The following is a 21350-nucleotide window of genomic DNA, read 5'->3' on the forward strand; positions in this document are numbered from 1 at the left end:
CTAGCGATTATTAACGGGTCGAAGCGGAACATAGAAGAAATAACCGGCGGAGAGAACGAGAGGAAGCGACTGGTAAGAGGAAACGCTAACGGTGGACGACTGCGACAACGCGCGGAGGCGCAGTATGACGAGGCATGGGTGGTGAAAAAGCATAGGAGAAAAGAAGGGTTACGGATGAATGGGAAGGCCGGGACTTTTCAAGCGATCAAATGTGATTGAACAGACACGGATGCCGCGTATTATTGAGCGAGCGACGCATTATCCAGTAATACGGCCGACTGCATCCGGCATTATCGGAAACTCGTTGCTCTGCCTCGACGAAGCCGTATTTAACGGGATCCTGAATGAATCTCCCGGCCAGAAGCCACATTCACCGACGAAATGACAGTGCGCAAACGGGGTGACCGATGGATATTCGAACACCCGTACGCGTCGTATCACGTAGACGAGTACACGTTCGAAGACACGAACGATATCGATTCCTCAGGAAGCGTATGTAAACTGAATCGATATACGTCCTTGTTCGATTAACAGACTCGCTGGTAGGTAGTAAAATACGAGTTAATTAAATGGAAAATGGCATGCCTCGTGGATTTCGTGGACCTTGATGTATATTGTCAAGGTCAGCGTTCTCAGTAGTTTAGCTTGTACATACGTACCTATACAATCGCAGCTTGGGTCGAGATTTTGAGATACGGAAATTAGTAGAAACAGATTTTGTTAGAATACTATTTTGTTAGAAACAAATTCGTTCGTTCTCGACTTAGTTTTCGGGAGAATCGAATTTCAGAATTTATCGAGTTGAACTAATTCTGCACTGAATAGGATTAAATAATTGGCAGCAGATCGTTCTACGTATAAAAATAAATCGAAAGTGTAGAATAGAATTTCCTCGCAAGACGCTTTGTTTCCGAGAAAAATAAATTTCTAAAAACCATGTATTAGGTCGTCCGAAAAGTTTCTTTCGTTTTATAAAGAAATAATGGATGCGTTTTTCGTTTTATATTATTTTATCGAATTACGTATGATCCATTTTGTTCTATCAAAATAACGATCACAACATTCGACAGATTAGGTTTCATGTTTGTATAAAGATGCGTTGTTGTAAAAGACGTGTTTGTAAAAGAAAGACACTTTCCGGACAACCTAATACTAGGTCGGTTTGTAACTAAATATATTCAAACTCTATTTTCTGGATCCTCAGAGGGACAAATTTTATTCCACATTTTCGACCTTTCTTCACACGTACATTAACCTCCTGTCGATTCTGCCAGTCCGCAATTAACCACGTTCAAGAATACTTGATAAATTTTCAAACTCGATTTTCTCGAAGACTAAGCTGAGAATAATAAATTTCATTCTATAGTCTTTCTTTAGTTTCCCAGAAGGAATTACGTGGTGCCAGCTTTTACGTGTTATTCTGTATGTATGTAAAAGTATTTTTGATATTACAGTAGAACTCCATTTATCTGAAGCTGTAGAATAGACAGTCAGTTTATACCTTTTTATATACATATTATTTACATATTTTATATACATGTCGGAGATGAAGAGACGCCGGAGCCTTTCTTTCGGAATATTTGGGAAGGTCCCCAATACTTTAGTCCAGACTTTTTATTATAGTCGTACTTAAACAATACAACTGAGAAATAACTGTTTATGAGTTGAGTCAATTATGATTATCCGAGATTTATGACAGTGAGCTTGGACTCGAAGTGACATAACGGGTCACTGAACGTAGTCACGGTCACGGGAGGGACGTGTACCTAACAGAGGTATAAAGTAATTAAATAACTCTCCTTAAAAACAGCGATTGACCTGAGGAATACAGAGAGGAGTATATAAGGGCAGTTCCACCTGGACCGAGGTGCAGTCCGATAAGTTCGACTAGCCCAGTGAACACGTACATCGAGTTTCTAATCGCAATCGTCATCCCGTTGATCGTGTATTCGTTATGGAATCTAAATTCATCGTCATAAGCATCTCGAGCACTCGATCATCGATATCACTTGTTAACTTTTGTAATACATTCGCATAAACAAACATCATCTGGTATAAGACAACTATGGACAACTCGCAGCAAAACTCATCACACGCCCCGTTTTCCAAAGATGATCCGACATACATATATATACTTTACATATGTAAATTCTATAGAATTCAAACTACCCGTCAACCGACATTTTTACTTTTGCTTTGTTTTACCGCCAGTTATTTTGCTGAATAGATGAGGTCACGAAAAATGAACGATAATTTAAGACTTGGAAAATCGATTCTCAATTTTCCAGGTAAAATTTGTAGTAGGTTTGTTATTAACTCTTATTGTGTTTAATTTCATTATTCCCAAATAAACTCGATTTTTCAGAATCGATCGTCCGATTTACTCTAAGAATTTACGTTATTATATATAATTAGAGTTCATTGATTTTCCTCGCTACTTATTACTTTTCGTTCATATAATACCACGTAGTTAGCGTTCAGGCAAATCAATTCACTATTGTCGACGACGGATCTTTAATTAAACAGAGATTAATTAAAATTTCGTTCCAATAAATGAAGTTCTACCATGCAATAGCTTTTAGCATTAGATTCAGGTTTGGTTTGGGTTTGGTAACGAAGAAAGAAATTACAAAGGCAATTACAATTTACATGGAATTCTATGGTAATTATACACAACAGACGCCTATCTTTGATGCTGAATTCTTCTTTTCATCAGAAATACCTTTATTTCAAACACAGTATTCATAATCTGCATTTCCTTTAGCTTTCGTCAGCTTTAGAAATACGAGATGAACTACGCTTTATTAGACAATGATTTATATTACAGTGGATGCGTGTCCTGACAAACTACTCCTTTTGTAGAATGAAATACCTGAACATCGAATTCCATACATTCATAAGAATTTATGTATACTATCTTCCGCGTAACTGATAGGAAATCAGAACTCCTCGGCGATGAGTTATCACGTACGATGTATACAACTCGATTGTATGTAATAGAAACGACTCAGCATTTTGCCGAGCTTAAAAAAGGACAACGCAAGTGAACAAGAAAGAGGTGGGGAATAGGCTCGGTGGAAGGAAATATATCGGTCAGACAATGTTAATGCAACAATGGAACTTTTTTGTTTGCAATTTTTATCGAATAAAACTTTTACCAATGTTATTGCCAGGTTTGTCTGAGTAAAACAGGATCAAACACGATACAATTTGAAGCATATTTGCTTATCTACTGACATTAACTTATTTTCTGTCGTCTATTAAATATACATGTAAATGTGATTTAAACTATATCCCCGTTGGGCTCATTTTAATCAGAAAAATTCTACAAATATGTTAGAACAAGTTTAATTAAAAAAAAAAATAAAAAAGTTTCTTCGTTGTCTCATGGATGATTAGTAATTTGTCAGGGATGATTGATTTTGCATCAGGTTACTCTACTCAACCATCGAACTTTGCTATGTGTCAAAGGAACGACCGATCAATTGTGAGGAACATAGTGACGAACAATTTGCAGGAAAATGCTGTATGCGTTTGATTTAATTCGTCAGAATAATAATTTGTCAGAACACGCATCTGCTATATCCATAGCCTTATCCAAACCATAGTTTGCAAGCGTAATTTCAGTTATATGATCACGCGTTGAATGCGGTACAGAGGCAACTGCTCAACTTCAGTTTTCCGAACATCAGCTCCTACTTGTTCGAACTAATAATAAGAGCTGCAGGTTGTAACTAATAAACCGCCACCATAGAAACTATTCCATCAATTGAACAGTTCTGCCTGCCAATTAATCCAGGTAAAGCACGTTCTTGATAATAATATTTCTTCTAACATTCTATCCATTATCCTATTCATTTTTTGAGCAATTTTAAAATATAATAATTGTGCAAGATGCAGAATTCATTAAGAAATTCAATCGACGCACCACATGCGTCAATAACAGAGAATGTATTGGGAAAGCTGGTTGAATTCGTTTATTAAAGAAAATTCTGTCTTTCGTATCATTTCAAAGAAATTTTACATACCTTGCACGATCTTATTTTTGAAATTATAGAAATCTGAGCTCTTAAACCCGGCCAATTTCCTATGAAAATTTACGCAAATATTTATGTCAAACACTTCTATTGGCCACTAACAAAAGTTTATTAATATAATATAAAGTTTATTAATTAAGTAAAATTCCAATTAAATGCGGGGCAAGTCGAAAATTCGAGTCAAAGTTTATACGAAAAGTTGTTTGCCAATGCTGTAAAAATTTCTACGGTAAATTCCAGTTTTCGAAATGGAAGCTGATATGTTTTATGATCTTGACTCACTTTTCTTCGACGGAAAGTATAACTTTTCCATCGCGAAAGAATCGTATTATAAATGAAGCAATTAGTTCGCAAGATAAAAAATGCCAATTTTATTACGTTTCAAACACTGATACGTTCTTTGATATAACAATAATATTTATACTTTAAATGCAAGTTACATTTTACAACTTGTGGTCAACGTAGATTGCACTTGAAACTGTGATTCCGCCACGTTATAAATTGTAAGAAAAAGAACGAGATTACTAAACTAAGATTCGCTCCTGCGTTTTCTCTTTGCCGGAAGATTAATGTATCAATTGAGTTGCCCAGACTATCGAGTGTTCCGGGTTTCCGATTTTATTTTATTTTTCTAAGTTATATTGGTTTCCTTCGAGTTTCTCTATCCGAGCTTTTATTTCTTTAGAAAATAAGAATTTACAGTTACTTTTCGTTAGATTCGACATGACTTCACGATATTTATAATTTTTAAATGTCGGACTCACATTGTCATTTAAATTTTGAATGGTATTTGACATAATTTGTTAACAAGCAACGTTCCTATGTTTAAATATTTTATGTATTTCGGATTAAAAGAATGTTGTTGCAAAAAAGATGATGCAAATTACTTCTGTTGAAAAATTTATGTGACTTAGTAGTGAATAAGATATCACGCTCATGAATGTTTAAAGAAACTGTCAATTAATTTTAATCTGCACTCAAGCAAATGGACATTCATTCCACACAGTTGAATTAAATTAATTAGAGATAATTTGTCTATTTTGGAGCTTGTGAATGAGGAAGTCATTGGTTACGGACAATAAGTTAAAGAATGTAATAATTCTGATCGTAATAATTGTTTAATTTAATTAAGCTGGGTACGTCTATATTTCTGATCGAATCCGCAAAGACTGATCGTTAATGCTAAAAAAAAGAAAAAAATATCGGCGACATATGTACTTTTGTTATTATTCATTTATATTTTCTCTTATATCATACTATACGTACTAGTGCAATATTTAACCAATATTTCATTTCAAAACCGTTTATGGTGTAAATATAGAGAGAAATATTTCAAACGCTAAAATATTAAACGAATATAGAATATCAATATTAATATAGAATATTAAACGAATGGAAAATATTTCTTAAACTAAATTTTAGTCGATCAAATAAATGATATGCATACGTAATTACTTAAAACCACACGATTTTAATGAAATTTTTTTAATAAATAGAATACTCTTGAAATTTTAAACAAAATCTTCTCAACCGTTTGCATGTTTGCAAAATGTTCGGCATAGTTTCATATTTCTGAATATTTAAAAAGCCAAGTTTAGTGGAAAAAAAAGAAAAGCTTTATGACATAAAAATAATGAAATGGTTTTATATTATATTTTTTACATCTTAAAATCTTTGTTTCTAAATTTGTATTATATAGATCGTCGAAATACAATAATTTATGATTTTCTTACAATATCCTTTCAGAATTTAAATTGATCGACTGCATTTTTTGTTTCCTTGAAAATCAAACTTTTATAAATTTATTTATCGCAAGCAAATTATACAAAATAAAATTTTCAAATAAATTAAACAAAATAATGTTTGTGCCATCATATGACTTTCTGTACTTTCCAATTTGCAAAATTTATTAGCATCGTAAAGTGTACCTAATATAGCTTATCAAATTTGAAATCGTTCTCAAGCAAAGGGTAAGACACAATTTTATATGAAATTAGTCTCAAACGAAAGAGACATCATTTGTCTTTCACGTACATAAAATATGTTTCTTTATACATTTTCGACTACGACTTTAATCCCTTGTTGATTTCTGGTGATGCTTTTTTTCAAAATACTTGTTATGGGCGATAGAAGCATTGTCTCATATGTGTGTTACCACAAACAGCAACACATTAATTTATAACATTTTATTTCTCCAAATAGTGTCACCATGTAGCGTGTGTAAATTTTTAAATTTATCTTAATCTATACAGAGTGAGGCGTTAATCGTAGTACATTCGGGCAGGGGTTGATACTACTTGAAAAAATACGGAAAAAGTTAAGTATAGCATTTTTTAATCTGAGACTTCGTCTTCGAGAAAATCGACTTTGAAGATTTGACAAAATTTACTTAAATGTAAAACGTTTGGTTAATTTTGGACTAAACGAGAGTAAATAGTCGACAGGGATTTAAAATGCATTTGAAAATAAATAAGATGCTTCATTGCGAAAAAGATGGAAAGTTCGAAAATGTATTATGCGCGTGTACGAGACCAGTTCGTAATTAAACATATTTGAATTTGATTTCCTCGAATATGATGCCTCAAACGGGAAAGTTTTATTTCACATTCTGTACTTATTTTCACGTGTACAGTAACCTCCAATGGCTTGTTCGCCTAGTCGCCACTTAGCCAAGTTTAGAGCACATCCGACGAATTTTCAAACTCGATTTTCTCAGAAACGAAGCGTCATATGAAAAAATTGTATTCTACATTTTCGACTTATTTTTTCACGCAGAATCAACCTCTGATCGATTATACTACGATTACCGTTACACTCTGTATACGCAACTCGGTCAATCTCTTACTTTTCTTTCTAATATATCTGCAAACTGCTACTGTTGCTTCGTATACATAAAAATATTTACAAATTTGGGAAAATAACACCACATAAATATATCATAATTCGGCAAACAAGAAATAAATCAATAGACCTTTGAAAATCATCCAGCCGGCAGACGTTTCCAGTCCAATTACACGCGTACGTGCGGTGTCGTATTTGAATACATCGTTAGAACGTGATTGACGCGTATTCGTGAGCGGGCAAACGTTGCCCTTTGAGTGATCAATCGTACACAGAGGTGGTTGCAAACAAGTCTGCTTTCAAAAACCGTACGTACGCCTGTACCGGTACGTTTTATTAGCTTTTTTACGCGTTCGACGCGACGCGAATATCACCAACGAAAAGAAGCATTTATTTCGAAGAGCAAACCGTTCGTTGCGATTCATCTCTGACTTGACGCGACAGCGCAGCAATTAGAGGAGAAAACACAGAGAAAGAAAGAGAGAGAGAAAGAGGGGGGGACGATACAACTATATCCTGGCCTCGGTTCTAGATATTCTAATGTTCTACATGGCCGGCATAACGGTGACACGTGCACAGCAGAGATCGTAACAGGTATAATTCAAATTGAAAAGATCATAGTGATCTTTACTATAATTAGTTTATTTACAATAAATTGATTAAACAGGAAACGATGGTTGTTTAACGTGAACTAATCACAATGACGTACTATAATTATGACAACTAAATAGTTGACTTGCAACTCTCGTCACTACGGTCCCAACGTTCTCTCTCACGTGGACCACACTCTCTCGACAACGCTAGTAGTCACGTAAAATAAAAAAAAGAAATCGAAGATGAAAATAAACAAAGAGAGAATTTACTTGCTAATACCTTGATTACACGAATGACAGTTTACTTCTGAAGTCCAGCCGTCACTTTCCAAGACTGAAACTCTTACAACTCGGTCACATCCCTACACAAGTGATTATCTTATGAAGTAGGGAGGACCCCTGGGTGTTGGGTCTGGGCCTTGGACCTGCTGCTGCCCTTGCCGTCAGGTTGGTGCCGTCATCAGCCCATCGGTTTTGAAGTGTGCCGGTCGTGACACTAGCAACAATATCTTCCTGACTTCTGGATTCACACTCTCTGGCTTCTCAACTAACACCGACTATTATTCGTCTTTGTCCCTTAGCATCCCTTTGTCTTTTGTCTAATCTTAACCCCACCACGCACGTGTTCCGCAACCGCTTGTAACATCAACCACATTTCAATCCACATCAGAGACTAGGCCGCGCTTCGGAACCAATGGGTTGATAACGGAAATAAAGACCTGGCGGCACTCGGCGACAATGTATACAATGTATGTCAGTTTATGAACCCTCAATATCCCAACGGTCCTTTCGCCGAATGTTCGAGAACGCATAACAAACGCATAGATAGTGGAGATATTGAGGGATGACAAAGAAACAGAATCAGATTCCGCCGAAAGTCAAGTTGTAAGAGCTTCAGTCTTGAAAAGTCTCGGCTGGAGTTCAGAAGTAAATTGTAGTTAGTGTAAACCAAGTGTTAAGAAATAAATTCTCTCTTTATTTTTATCTTTTATTTTTCATCTTTGATTTCTTTTTCTTTTTTTTTATTTTACGTGACACGCTCGTGGCCAGGATCACGCAGACCTTTTCCGTGAAACTGTCGATTGAATGACCGACGGTACATTGTTAGGCTTGTTGGCACTTCGGCTTTCTGGCGACATTGTTTATAGTTCGTCCGATATCTCTTAGGCCTTTCGTCCACGATACTACAATAGTATATGTCGAGATTTTGGCTAGGAATAATGATTATAAACGACAAAAAATGCAAGTCTTATTTTCAGGAATTCAGAAAACAGTTTAAAAGTTATGTAAAGTTGAGCGTTTTCGGCGTATCTGACGGCTCGCTTTGACGTTGGCGTTTCCACGATTATCTTATACAATTCAAGCGTTGTTAATTTACTGTTGCCGACCTATGGTACAAATAAATGGACAGCTATGCACATCTGGTTCGATCGTATGGACAAAATTGAAAAAAGAGAATTTAAAGACTAGAACGTCTAATATAAAAAGAATAAAATGAGATTGTAATCACAGTGGAGTCTCCGTTAAACGAAATTCCGTATTATACGAGGTGCATTGGACTTTGTCATAACCTGATTTTTTTCGAAATTTTAATACGAAACGTAGGAAAGTGTAAATAGTTAAATAATTAACTCAATCTAAATATACGTACAATATTACATTATCAAAATGTTTTCTACGATTTTATTATACGATTTACGGACACTAATATATTTTCTCGTATTATCGGAGCATTCAATTATCTACTGCATTATTTTTTGCCGAATATTCTACTGTACTGGACTACGAACGTTCCATTTACAGGAAATTTCAAGGTGGAAAAATTCGCAGAATGCGCGTGATAGTCGAAAACATATAAAACAACCTTATAAAATAGACAATATATAGATACATGCAGCTTACATTCCTTTAATTACGTGCGGCTTATTACCAATTACGAGCAGCTCAAGCGTTCGACGGCTTAATCGTCCAGTACAATACATATTATACACGTCTGAGTATGAAGCTGCTCTATTGCCTGTGCGAACGATTTACAAGTACATAACGCCATTGATTAACTAAACTCTGAACAATGGTCCTCCTCAAATATTAAAGTCGGCGCAATTATATTGAACAGTTTCGTTCGACTGATACGAACGAGATTTAAGGACGTCAATTCCCTGGAAAGCAGATGCAGCTGCGCCGTTGCTACGAACAATCGGAGCTTGGGATAGAAAATGGAATGATGGCGAGAACGGCGAAGAATGAACGAAAAGGGGAGACAGTCGTGGCGAGTGAGCAAGTGACGCGCGAAAGGTAAACAAGCGCGCGTGCAAATAAAGTAACAAATCCGAAACGGTGGCGGATATGGGGGTGAAAAGTGGATGAAGCCGGAGGACAGGAGCGTCGAGAGAAAAAAAAAGGGCGAAGAAGAAGGAAGAAACGAGGGAGAACAACGTTCCTTCCTTTGCTTCCGTTGGAAAATCCGTTTCACAGCTTCGCTAAGATATGCGGTTTTCTGAGAAGGGAAAAAAGGAAGAAGAGGAAGAGGATAAAGAAGAAGGAGAAGGAAAGTGGCAAGACCCTTCGGTGGAAGGTTCCTGCTTCCCCTAACCGGAACAAGGAAATGCCCCTCTCTTCTCTTTTCCTGCTTTCGTATTTTTCGCGCCTTATTTCGTGTCGTCTTCCTCGATCTTTGTTTTTGTGACAGAGATAGACGATATTCGACTAATTGCAAGTAAATTCAGCGGATAATTGAAATAGATAAATACAGCAAAATTTCCTTTATTCGAACACCCACTATCAGGATAAAATCTATATATTAATATATTCTATATACTATATTATAACTATATTATATATTATTATTATTATTATTATAGTTATATTGTAATCTATATACTATATATATACTATATACTATACTATAATATAACTATAATATATATATTATTATACTTATTATATAATATAGTTATAATATATATAATATTATTATAGTTATATTGCAATCTACATACTATATTACATATAACTATATTATATTATTAGTATAGTTATATATAGTACATTGTAGCTATATTATATATACAATATACTATACTATAATATAACTATAGTATATGTATTATTATATTTATTATATAATGTAGTTATAATATATATATAATATTATTATAGTTATATTGTAATCTACATACTATATTACATATAACTATATTATATTATTAGTATAGTTATATATAGTATATTATAGCTATATTATATATACGATATACTATACTATAATATAACTATATTATATTATTAGTATAGTTGTATATAGTATATTATACTTATATTATATATAACTATTACTATATAACTATACTAAGAATATAATATAGTTATTATATAACATTATAATATAGTATAAAGATTACAATATAACTACAATAATAATATATAGTATTGTATATTATAATATAACTATACTAAAATATTAAAATATCCGAAACCAAAGTCTAACATAATATACAAATGTTGTATCATTCGAATGCTTTGCTATCCGAACGTAATGTTTCTCAGTAACGGCGGATGTTTTTTTCCATTTCAAATATGCACATATTTTATTAATGTCCATATGAAACGTAAAAATTCTATCATTTTTTCCATTGAACGAATCCCGGTCGTAATAATTTACAAGAATGTACAAGAGAAAGGAGAAGCAAAAGGGGACGTAAATAAAAAACTCGCAAGTGTAAGTGCAACAGAATTGGCAAAAATACACGATGTTTTGAAAGGCATGATCACAGATATTAAAAACCAACAACGCGATATTGAAAATTATGAAAAACAGGTAGATTTTTCAGATGGTGTATACAATAGAGAAGAAACCCCAAGTATACTGACGTAATGAAATGACTTCATCGTGACACAGAGGACGACAATGACGATTTTATTCGAATGGAAACAGAAAACGAAAGTGATAATGGAAAGATGCCTCGTCATAGCTGAGCATTCGTGACATTCGAAAAAGATTTTGATGGTTCGAAGTATAAAAAGAATGTAACTTTATGCAAATTACTTATGTTGAAAAATTTATGTGACTTAGTAGTGAACAAGATATCACGCTCATAAATGTTTAAAGAAACTGTCAATTAATTTTAATCTGCACTCAAGCAAATGGACATTCATTCAACACGGTTGAATTAAATTAATTAGAGATAATTTGTCTGTTTCGGAGGTTGTGAATGGGGAATTTATGGGTTACGGGCAATAAGTTAGAGAATGTGATAATTCTGATTGTAATTTAATTGATGTAATTTAATTGATTTTTATCTGTGCTGGATACGTAGATACTTCTGATCGAACCTGCAATGACTGATCGTTACTGCTAAACAAAAGAAAAGAATATCTGCGTCCATACATACTAAATAAATAATTGCCTTTTCCCATTTATATTACGGTCTATGTATAAAGAAATTCATTTTCGACATGTTGAATAATTTTTATTCTCTCGTACTACACACTCGCTCACGTCTCATAATAATTTCACAGGAGTCATATGATAAGAACTTTTCATAGTCATCGTGTGGTCATCATAACATCGCGTTTTTTCAATCGAGTGAATTCGGATTATAAGAGTTTACAAGAATTTACAAGAAGAAGAAACAAGGTACGGCATAATTAAAGAAACTCGAAACTGCTGCAAGTGCAACGGAATTGGTAAAACTACAAACGCTAAAAACCAAAAACACGACATTGAAAATTATCAAAAACTGATTACCGATATAATGAAATGGTTTCATCGCGACACAGACGACGATAATGACGATTTTATTCGAATAGAAACAGCAAACGAAAGTGCTAATGAAGACGTATCTTGTCATGACGAAGCATTCGTGGTATTTGCAGAAGGACTTCGATGATTCGAAATACAAAAAGAATGTAACTCTATGCAGTTACTTATGTCGGCAAAATTATGTGACTTGGCAGCCAGAAAGATGCGGGACCCGCAAATATTTCAAGAGTCTGCCAATTAATTTTAATCTGTGTTTGGAGAAATAAAATTGTATAACAGAAAAGTGATTGTTCTATTATGAGAAAATCTCATTATCCGAATAATTTTCTCTCTCTATTAGTTCGGCTCTAACGTAATTGCAAAGTAATAAGCAATATACGTTATCTAAAATTTTCATACGAAGAATATTCCGCACAGAGCGTATACGATAAGAAGGTCGGGACATTGCGAAAGCTGAACTAGAAGGGGTGCGAAAATATCTCGAAGAAAGGAGGGAAAGTGCGAAGGGTAAAAGCTCTGACAATTTTGTAAGTGGGTCGTAAGAAGGATTTTGTGCCAGCATCTCGAAAAGACCAGGAACTTCCTACGTATTATTATTATACATATACGTAGGCATGCGAAGGGCCAGTCACGTTTGCCGAAAGTGGTATCGAGGTGTTGCCTAAGCTGTATATATACACATAGAAACTTCTTACAGACAGTATATTTTGATGAAATGATCATTACCAACATTGGAAATCTCCAACACTACATATCTTTCAAATATAAAATACCAAATGAAAAGTTACTTCGTTCGATAGCTCAATATGAAACGATTGGAAGAAAAATCAAAATTATTCAAAATATTGGTTTGGCAACTAAGTGATTGCGGATTTTGTAACTACCACGTAATGACAAAATCCGCAATCACTTAGTTGTCAATCCAGCAGTACCTAAATAGTCGAGATAAACAATATATTCATTAAATAATTTTCTTCTTAGGTATTTTATTGAAGTAACTCCCATGTTTGCTGGGTATTTTATGCTTCAAGAATGATCAATATTATATTAGAACATCCAAGTTTCATTATCCAAACAATATTACGCGGTAACGAAAAACAAATATACATAGTAGAATTTCGATTATCAGGATACCTACTACTGACGGAATGATTGCTTCCTGTAACATCGAATAACGAAACATTCAATTATCGATGCTTAATAAGTAAGGAACAAAAATATGTATTTAATTATGATTGTACAGTATCTTAATTTATCCTATCCTTTCTGTATATATATAGTATATATTTCATAATATAATATATATTTCATAGTGTTTAAATCGAAAAGCTCGTTTACTATATGTTGGAATACAACGATATTTCACGCATAGGCACAAAACCCTTACACAGGCACCCACACAGGACACTTACACAGGTCATACTCATTACTGTATAGAGAGTGGGGTTCAAAGTAGTTAAGGAATCATGGGTTACTACCTAAGTCTAGTCTGAGAGTAACTGGCCAACAATCAACAATTCTTGCATACATTGTTAATTATATCACTCGCTTATATACATTTGGTTCTGTAGTTCTGTTTAATAAGCATCACTGAATATTATTTCAACATAAACATTGTGTCTTCCACAGATTATTAATCTTAACTTCAAGATTAAATTCTAACACTATATATACTTGAAGGAACAACTTTCTAGAATTTAATTTAATATACATTTAATATAGTATTTAATTTAAGAGTAATTGAAATACAAATAGTTGTTTTTCTAGAACGTATATGAACTTGCCAATTCCATTCCAACCAAAACTTCCCATATAGTTCAATGAATATCGACCAATTGAAATTGGCAGTCATCTGGAATATTGGAGTTTAAGGCGAAATTATCTAACGGTTTGAATAAATTGTTTCCTTAAAATCATCGGTAAAAAGAAGATTTTACCTAGGATCAAATCAATTAATCGCTTTTCCTTTTTACACATACAAAATCATATTAGATGAATGAACAAATCTGTTCCAAAATTAACTTAGGAATCGACTTGATAATTAAATCTCAGACTACAAATAGCTGCAAGTATTTAGCTAAAATGTATGAACGATTGAAATTTAGAAAGAATTAATTGTCTTTCCTTGCGATTGCACAAATTCCTTCGCAATAGATCCAGAGATTAAAACATTGGAATTCTGCCAAGATAGAACGTTTAGACGTAGAAGAGAAGCAGAGAGAATCACTCACCAGTGCGTGTGGCCAAAAGACAAATTGCTAGCAACGTCGCGAGCTTCTTGGAAAACCTGCAAGCAAAAGAAACGTGTTGATTATTGATTGAACCTTCAGTCAGTAACAGTGGGCAAATAAAACAGTCACCGTACTATAATTCCAGTTCCACTCGAAGATTAATTGTTTGATTTCTTCGAAAGTATTTGCAATTGATGGCTAGATTCTGTTCAGGCCTGATAAATTACAGACGAACTTCGTCTACCTCGAAATAGAAAGGCCAAGAACGTAGAAAATTTATCTGATTCAAATAAAGATGCAATACGATTCGAATTTGTAGAATCGATAGATACGATCAAATATAAACATAATTTAGAATGCTTTTAAATGTTATTAAATGGCAAAGAAATAAAAGCTTGACAAAAATTTGCTTCGCTTGCTAAGAATTGTAATAAATTATGGATATTTTATATATTTTTCGTATTATATAAATTCTATATTGTGCCATTTATTTCTTTTTTTTTTTTTTTTTTTTTTTTTTGCTAGAGCAGCAGATGAAAGTCTTCGGCCAAGTCAGAAGAAATCAAATTTGGAGTTTCCTTAGTGTAATCTTTAGGCGGTTGGTTAACGTTTAAGGATCGTAAGTTATAAAAGCATTTTTATCTAAATAAATTGATTCTATTATACGCTATACTATATTATAGTGTATCTATCTCTATCCCTCTCTATACATTTCTATACTCTATCAAATATCGAAAACTTATTTTTAATTTGCGCAACAACATCTTCGCACCTGAAATTCTCCTTTACAATTTGCAGAAAAAAAAGAACTGTTAAAAATATCGCTCGTTTAGAGTAAGTCTATGGTTGGTCAACGTTTCAAGTTGTAAATTATAAAGGCATTTTATCCGGATGACTTCACCCTCGGTGTGTATAATGTACTATGCTTTAACAGAAATGATACTGAAATATAAATGAGTACGGGAGCATAATGTCATACTTTACTATGGAGAATTCTTTACGACACAGTACAACGCAGTAGGTACTCGTCTGTTGCAGGAAAACAAGTCTGAAAATACAGGCAACTGTCGTGGTGCATGCAATGAATAAGGTACATAACTAATCAGCCACACGAGACCATCCAGTCATGACAAAAACTGACAGAAAGACTAACAACGAGACGATCCACGCTTTCCCTGTTAGTATCGCTTTTCACCTCGTTTATTCAAAACTTGTAAACTAGTTGTAAGTACCATTCCTAACGCGTGTTGACGAAATGTAATGAATGAGGTTCGCGTGCAAGTTAATGATGTTCCATTTATCTACATCTCGCTATAAAAGAGAACCTCAATTTGGTAAAGCAAAACGCTCCGCGCTCAACCAATTAAATAACATCGGTGTAGGTATTCGACAATTAGAATTAACAAGATATTTACCGCGACTATAATATTTCGTGGAGGTCATAAAATTATTTAAACAACCAATTAGTTTCATTAATTTTATTAATAAACCTTGATGTTCAGTCGGGGTGTATTTAATAGTTGCACGTGCTTAAGATGGCTGTTTATGCTGTGTACTAATTTCTTATTAAATATATGTTGGCAATAAATATTCTGTGATTTCTATGCACATTTTCTGATCGGTTTTAAACTTGACTAATCACGACGATCGTGTCTCCTTCGTGTTTATTTCGTAGAAACCACAAAATTATTTACATGACCAATTAATTACATTAATTTTATTAATAAACCTTGATGTTCAGTCGAGGTGTATTTAATAGTTGCACGTGTTTAAGATAGCTGCTTATGCTGTGTACTAATTTCTTATTAAATATATGTTGGCAATAAATATTCTGTGATTTCTATGCACATTTTCTGATCGGTTTTAAACTTGACTAATCACGACGATCGTGTCTCCTTCGTGTTTATTTCGTAGACTCACAAAATTATTTACATGACCAATTAATTACATTAATTTTATTAATAAACCTTGATGTTCAGTCGGGGTGTATTTAATAGTTGCACGTGCTTAAGATGGCTGTTTATGCTGTGTACTAATTTCTTATTAAATATGTGTTGGTAATAAATATTCTGTGATTTCTATGCACATTTTCTGATCGGTTTTAAACTTGACTAATCACGACGATCGTGTCTCCTTCGTGTTTATTTCGTAGACTCACAAAATTATTTACATGACCAATTAATTACATTAATTTTATTAATAAACCTTGATGTTCAGTCGGGGTGTATTTAATAGTTGCACGTGCTTAAGATGGCTGTTTATGCTGTATACTAATTTCTTACTAAATATATGTTGGCAATAAATATTCTGTGATTTCTATGCACATTTTCTGATCGGTTTTAAACTTGACTAATCACGACGATCGTGTCTCCTTCGTGTTTATTTCGTAGACTCACAAAATTATTTACATGACCAATTAATTACATTAATTTTATTAATAAACCTTGATGTTCAGTCGGGGTGTATTTAATAGTTGTACGTGCTTAAGATGGCTGTTTATGCTGTGTACTAATTTCTTATTAAATATGTGTTGGTAATAAATATTCTGTGATTTCTTTGCACATTTTCTGATCGGTTTTAAACTTGACTAATCACGACGATCGTGTCTCCTTCGTGTTTATTTCGAAGAAACCACAAAATTATTTACATGACCAATTAATTACATTAATTTTATTAATAAACCTTGATGTTCAGTCGGGGTGTATTTAATATCTGCACGTGTTTAAGATGGCTGTTTATACTGTGTACTAATTTCTTATTAAATATATGTTGGCAATAAATATTCTGTGATTTCTTTGCACATTTTCTGATCGGTTTTAAACTTGACTAATCATGGCGATCGCATCTCGTTACAGTGCTAACTAACATGTTTCGTATAACACATAAACTATGATAACAATTGAAATATTTTCGTGAGTATACCCTGAATTTATTAATTGCAAAGATTCTGTTTTTTAACAGCACGATGTCGAAAAACGTATTTGAAGGCTTGTTAAAAAATAATCTACTTAAAGGATGATATTGTTGCTTCAAAAAATTTGCCAGAAAGATTTCGTGAAGCTACCCCAAAGCTGCCAAAAATTATTGAAAAATACTCATAAAACGAACAGCTGTCTTAGAACATTTCTACGAACTTCCCGTGATCACCACCACGTCACGCAAACGCTCTAACAAACACAATTACCACATACGCAGGTATGAAATTCGCGACGTTAATGTCGCATTTCCTTCATCTGTTTTCCTTAGCAGTTGATGCTGCAATTAGCAACGTCATCCGATCAATTAGGTCGGGAACCGAGCAGGACTTGCTACCGCTGCTTACCATTGCATAGTACGCAAGCGAAACAAAATTCATGCACACAATTGGATTCGCATACGAAGCAACCCACGTTTGCCAACATATGCACCTAGCCAACCTTGCGGATAACTACGGATCAATTACGTGACGCTGGATGTCGTGGATGCATCGACCGCGAATGTACACGAGATCCACAGGGTGTCTACAACAGCACCGTCGCCATTTACCGCAAGGAAACAGTTCACTTCCGGCTGCATTCCGTTACGAGGCGTCGCCACGCGATCAACGTTGTTCTCTGTCGCGATTTCTCGCGATAATCCCTTCGTTCTCGTACGTGATTCCCGAAGGGAGAAACGTATTCGGTATTCGTAAAATGTTTGAACAAGATTTTACGCACGAAGGACTGCAAATGAGATTCTTTGAATGTTTCAGATCGCATGAACGCCTGGAATGCTTTAATTCTTAATTCTGAAGGAAATGAAATAACAATAACTAAATTATACATTTAATTACTTGTTAATTACAACTAAAGCGAATGGATTTGACGAAAGTAGCTGCCAACTTGATTTGATTTATTGTCTATTTTGTCTATAATTTTGTAATTTTGAATATGTATATTAATATCTATATGTACATTAGTGTGTATATGAACTCCCTAGAGTTCACGAGTGATAGGGACTCTCTCTGTTTACGAACAGCACTACTTTCTTTGTTTCATGGACTTTCTTTTCTTTTGTTTTAAGAACAACTATTTTGGGCGACACTCATTTACCAAACGGACGGACTGAGAGCAACATCAGAGATAGACAAGATCAGAGAAGAAAGAATAATTATTTAAAACACTGAAGATTGATGGAGAAAGATCGGTAGCTGAGGACGTTGAAAATCGATTCTCGATTTTCAGGTAGACATTGCACAGAACTTGTTATTTATTGTTTACTGTTATAGATTGGTATTAATTGCTGTTTACTCCTGTATTTCATTTAAGTATTTTCACAATAAACTCGATTTTCAGACTTCAGAATCGATCACCTGAATTATCCTGAGATTTACGATATTACATCTATATTATTACATATGCGTACTATTAGTTTATAAATATGTAAACTCCCTAGAGTTCACGCGTGATAGGGACTCTCTCTGTTTACGGACAGCACTACTTTCTTTGTTTCATGGACTTTCTTTTCTTTTGTTTTAAGAACAACTATTTTGAGCGACACTCATTTACCAAACGGACGGACTGAGAGCAACATCAGAGATAGACAAGATCAGAGAAGAAAGAATAATTATTTAAAACACTGAAGATTGATGGAGAAAGATCGGTAGCTGAGGACGTTGAAAATCGATTCTCGATTTTCAGGTAGACATTGCACAGAACTTGTTATTTATTGTTTACTGTTATAGATTGGTATTAATTGCTGTTTACTCCTGTATTTCATTTAAGTATTTTCACAATAAACTCGATTTTCAGACTTCAGAATCGATCACCTGAATTATCCTGAGATTTACGATATTACATCTATATTATTACATATGCGTACTATTAGTTTATAAATATGTAAACTCCCTACAGTTCACGTGTGATAGGGACTCTCTCTGTTTACGGACAGCACTACTTTCTTTGTTCAGAGATAGACAAGATCAGAGAAGAAAGAATAATTATTTAAAACATTGAAGATTGATGGAGAAAGATCGGTAGCTCAGGACTTTGCACAGAACTTGTTATTTATTGTTTACTGTTATAGAGTGGTATTAATTGTTATTTGCTCCTGTATTTCATTTAAGTATTTCCACAATAAATTCAATTTTCAGACTTCAGAATCGATCACCTGAATTACCCCGAGATTTACGATATTACATATATATATTTATCAATTATTTATTAGTCTAGTTATAAAGATATTAGCAATCTGTAACATAATTTGGTAATATGGAAATATCGTCGATAATGATTTAGTATATCTTCGTAATATCTTTATTTCTATTGGCAACGAAAGATTAGCGAATTATTTAAATACATTTCGCGAAAGTGTACGATCAATATTCCTTTCATCTGTATATATGGTGTTCATCGATGGCGTAACATGGTCTAAAAAAGTCCAACATCGTTAGTATAACGATGCAACTGACGATAATGCTCGTTATCACGGTGAAACGGACATGGTGATATTGTCGGTGGAAGAGGCGATGTCTGCCATTAAATCGTATGCGAAAAGCTTGTATACACGTGTCAGAGAACCAAATTAGCTGACGTTGAATATAATGGTTACATTGGAGTCGCGGCAGCCAAGAAGCACCGGAACACATTTATCCTGTGATCGTCGAAAGACACATCAGGTTGATTTACGTTCCAAATGTATAATAATAATTTAACAATACTCGAAGAAGCGAATGCCGACATCGTAATTAATAGTGTACAAAATGTAGTGGAATTATGATTAAGCGGTTAATTTCGTCTTTCTTTAACAGTCAATTCATGTTTGTAAAACGTTTCATAATTATTGTCCGTGGAAATTAAACACACATCTAGCTAAATAATATTTGACAACAATCTAATTCCAGGATATACAAAAAATGAAATTGAATTGGTAAAAAAATTGTACCATTTCGTACCTATGGCGAGTACTTGATAAAATAATTTTATTGTAATAATTAAATAGAGTTTCGTGGTAAAAAGATGTAATGTAAAAAGATACACTGAAATTTATAATTTATATTTCTGGCAGCAATTAATTTTCTTTCCATATTTATATATTCCATATTTATAATTTAATAAAATCACGAAGCTTCTTCTTCAATATCGCTTCTAGTAAATAATACGATATGCTTAAAATATCGAAATAACTAATAACTCCATTTAGTTACTATGCAACAACGTTAATAACACAGATGTGTCTTCTACTTCAAATCACACAAATTCGCTGTTACTTTCTTCGTTATTAGTAACGTCACACGCTTTCTTCTTCTCGCTGCAAATTCTTAACGACGACAGAAATTAACCCGTACTATCCAACGGTTGATATTCATGTCCTCGCTGCGAAAGTTCGATGTTAAGTTCACCGATTAATATATCTTTGTCCGTCTAACGTTTAATGTAACCGAGGCCAGCATTAAAAGCGCTAGTTTTCGTTTTCTCATGATTTATGGAGCTTTATTTCGGTGATGGATGGCCTGCGGTCGCTTTGATTCCGGTCTGCGATAATACCAGGCATTGCGAAATGGAAACCACGACACACAGCATCGACGCATTGAGCAGCGTTCACTATCAAAACGCACGTTGAGGTCGATGCATTCCAGTGGCATCAGTCTGCGTATAGCACGCACCGCAGCACGTCAGTTCTATGTATGTATGCCACATACATATATACCTATACCTTATACCTAATGAAATCAGTAAATGTCTGTCTGTCGTTTGCACAACTCGGAGCATCCCACGTCTGATAGCATTATTAAAGCAATAATTTTCATGGAAAAACGGGGAAATCTATGTTCGCGTTACATCGTGTCGTAAAAATAGTAGAAATTTATGACTTATACTACGAAAGGAAGACGAGATATGTAACTTGTGGGATATATTTGTTTGCAAAT

At 34.0% G+C, this 21350-nt stretch overlaps 1 protein-coding gene across 2 annotated transcripts in view; it reads right to left on the reverse strand.

Annotated features, from left to right (window-relative positions):
• Positions 1–21350, reverse strand: part of LOC132908972 (cadherin-87A) — a 582211-nt gene that overhangs the window by 264325 nt on the left and 296536 nt on the right. For both annotated transcript variants that reach the window (XM_060963473.1, XM_060963472.1), the window contains one exon: positions 14465–14520. In XM_060963473.1, coding sequence (XP_060819456.1) covers positions 14465–14520 — 56 coding nt within the window. The remainder of the gene's footprint in view (positions 1–14464; positions 14521–21350) is intronic.

The sequence above is a fragment of the Bombus pascuorum genome, chromosome 7 (assembly GCF_905332965.1).
Source record: "Bombus pascuorum chromosome 7, iyBomPasc1.1, whole genome shotgun sequence".
NCBI lineage: Eukaryota > Metazoa > Arthropoda > Insecta > Hymenoptera > Apidae > Bombus > Bombus pascuorum.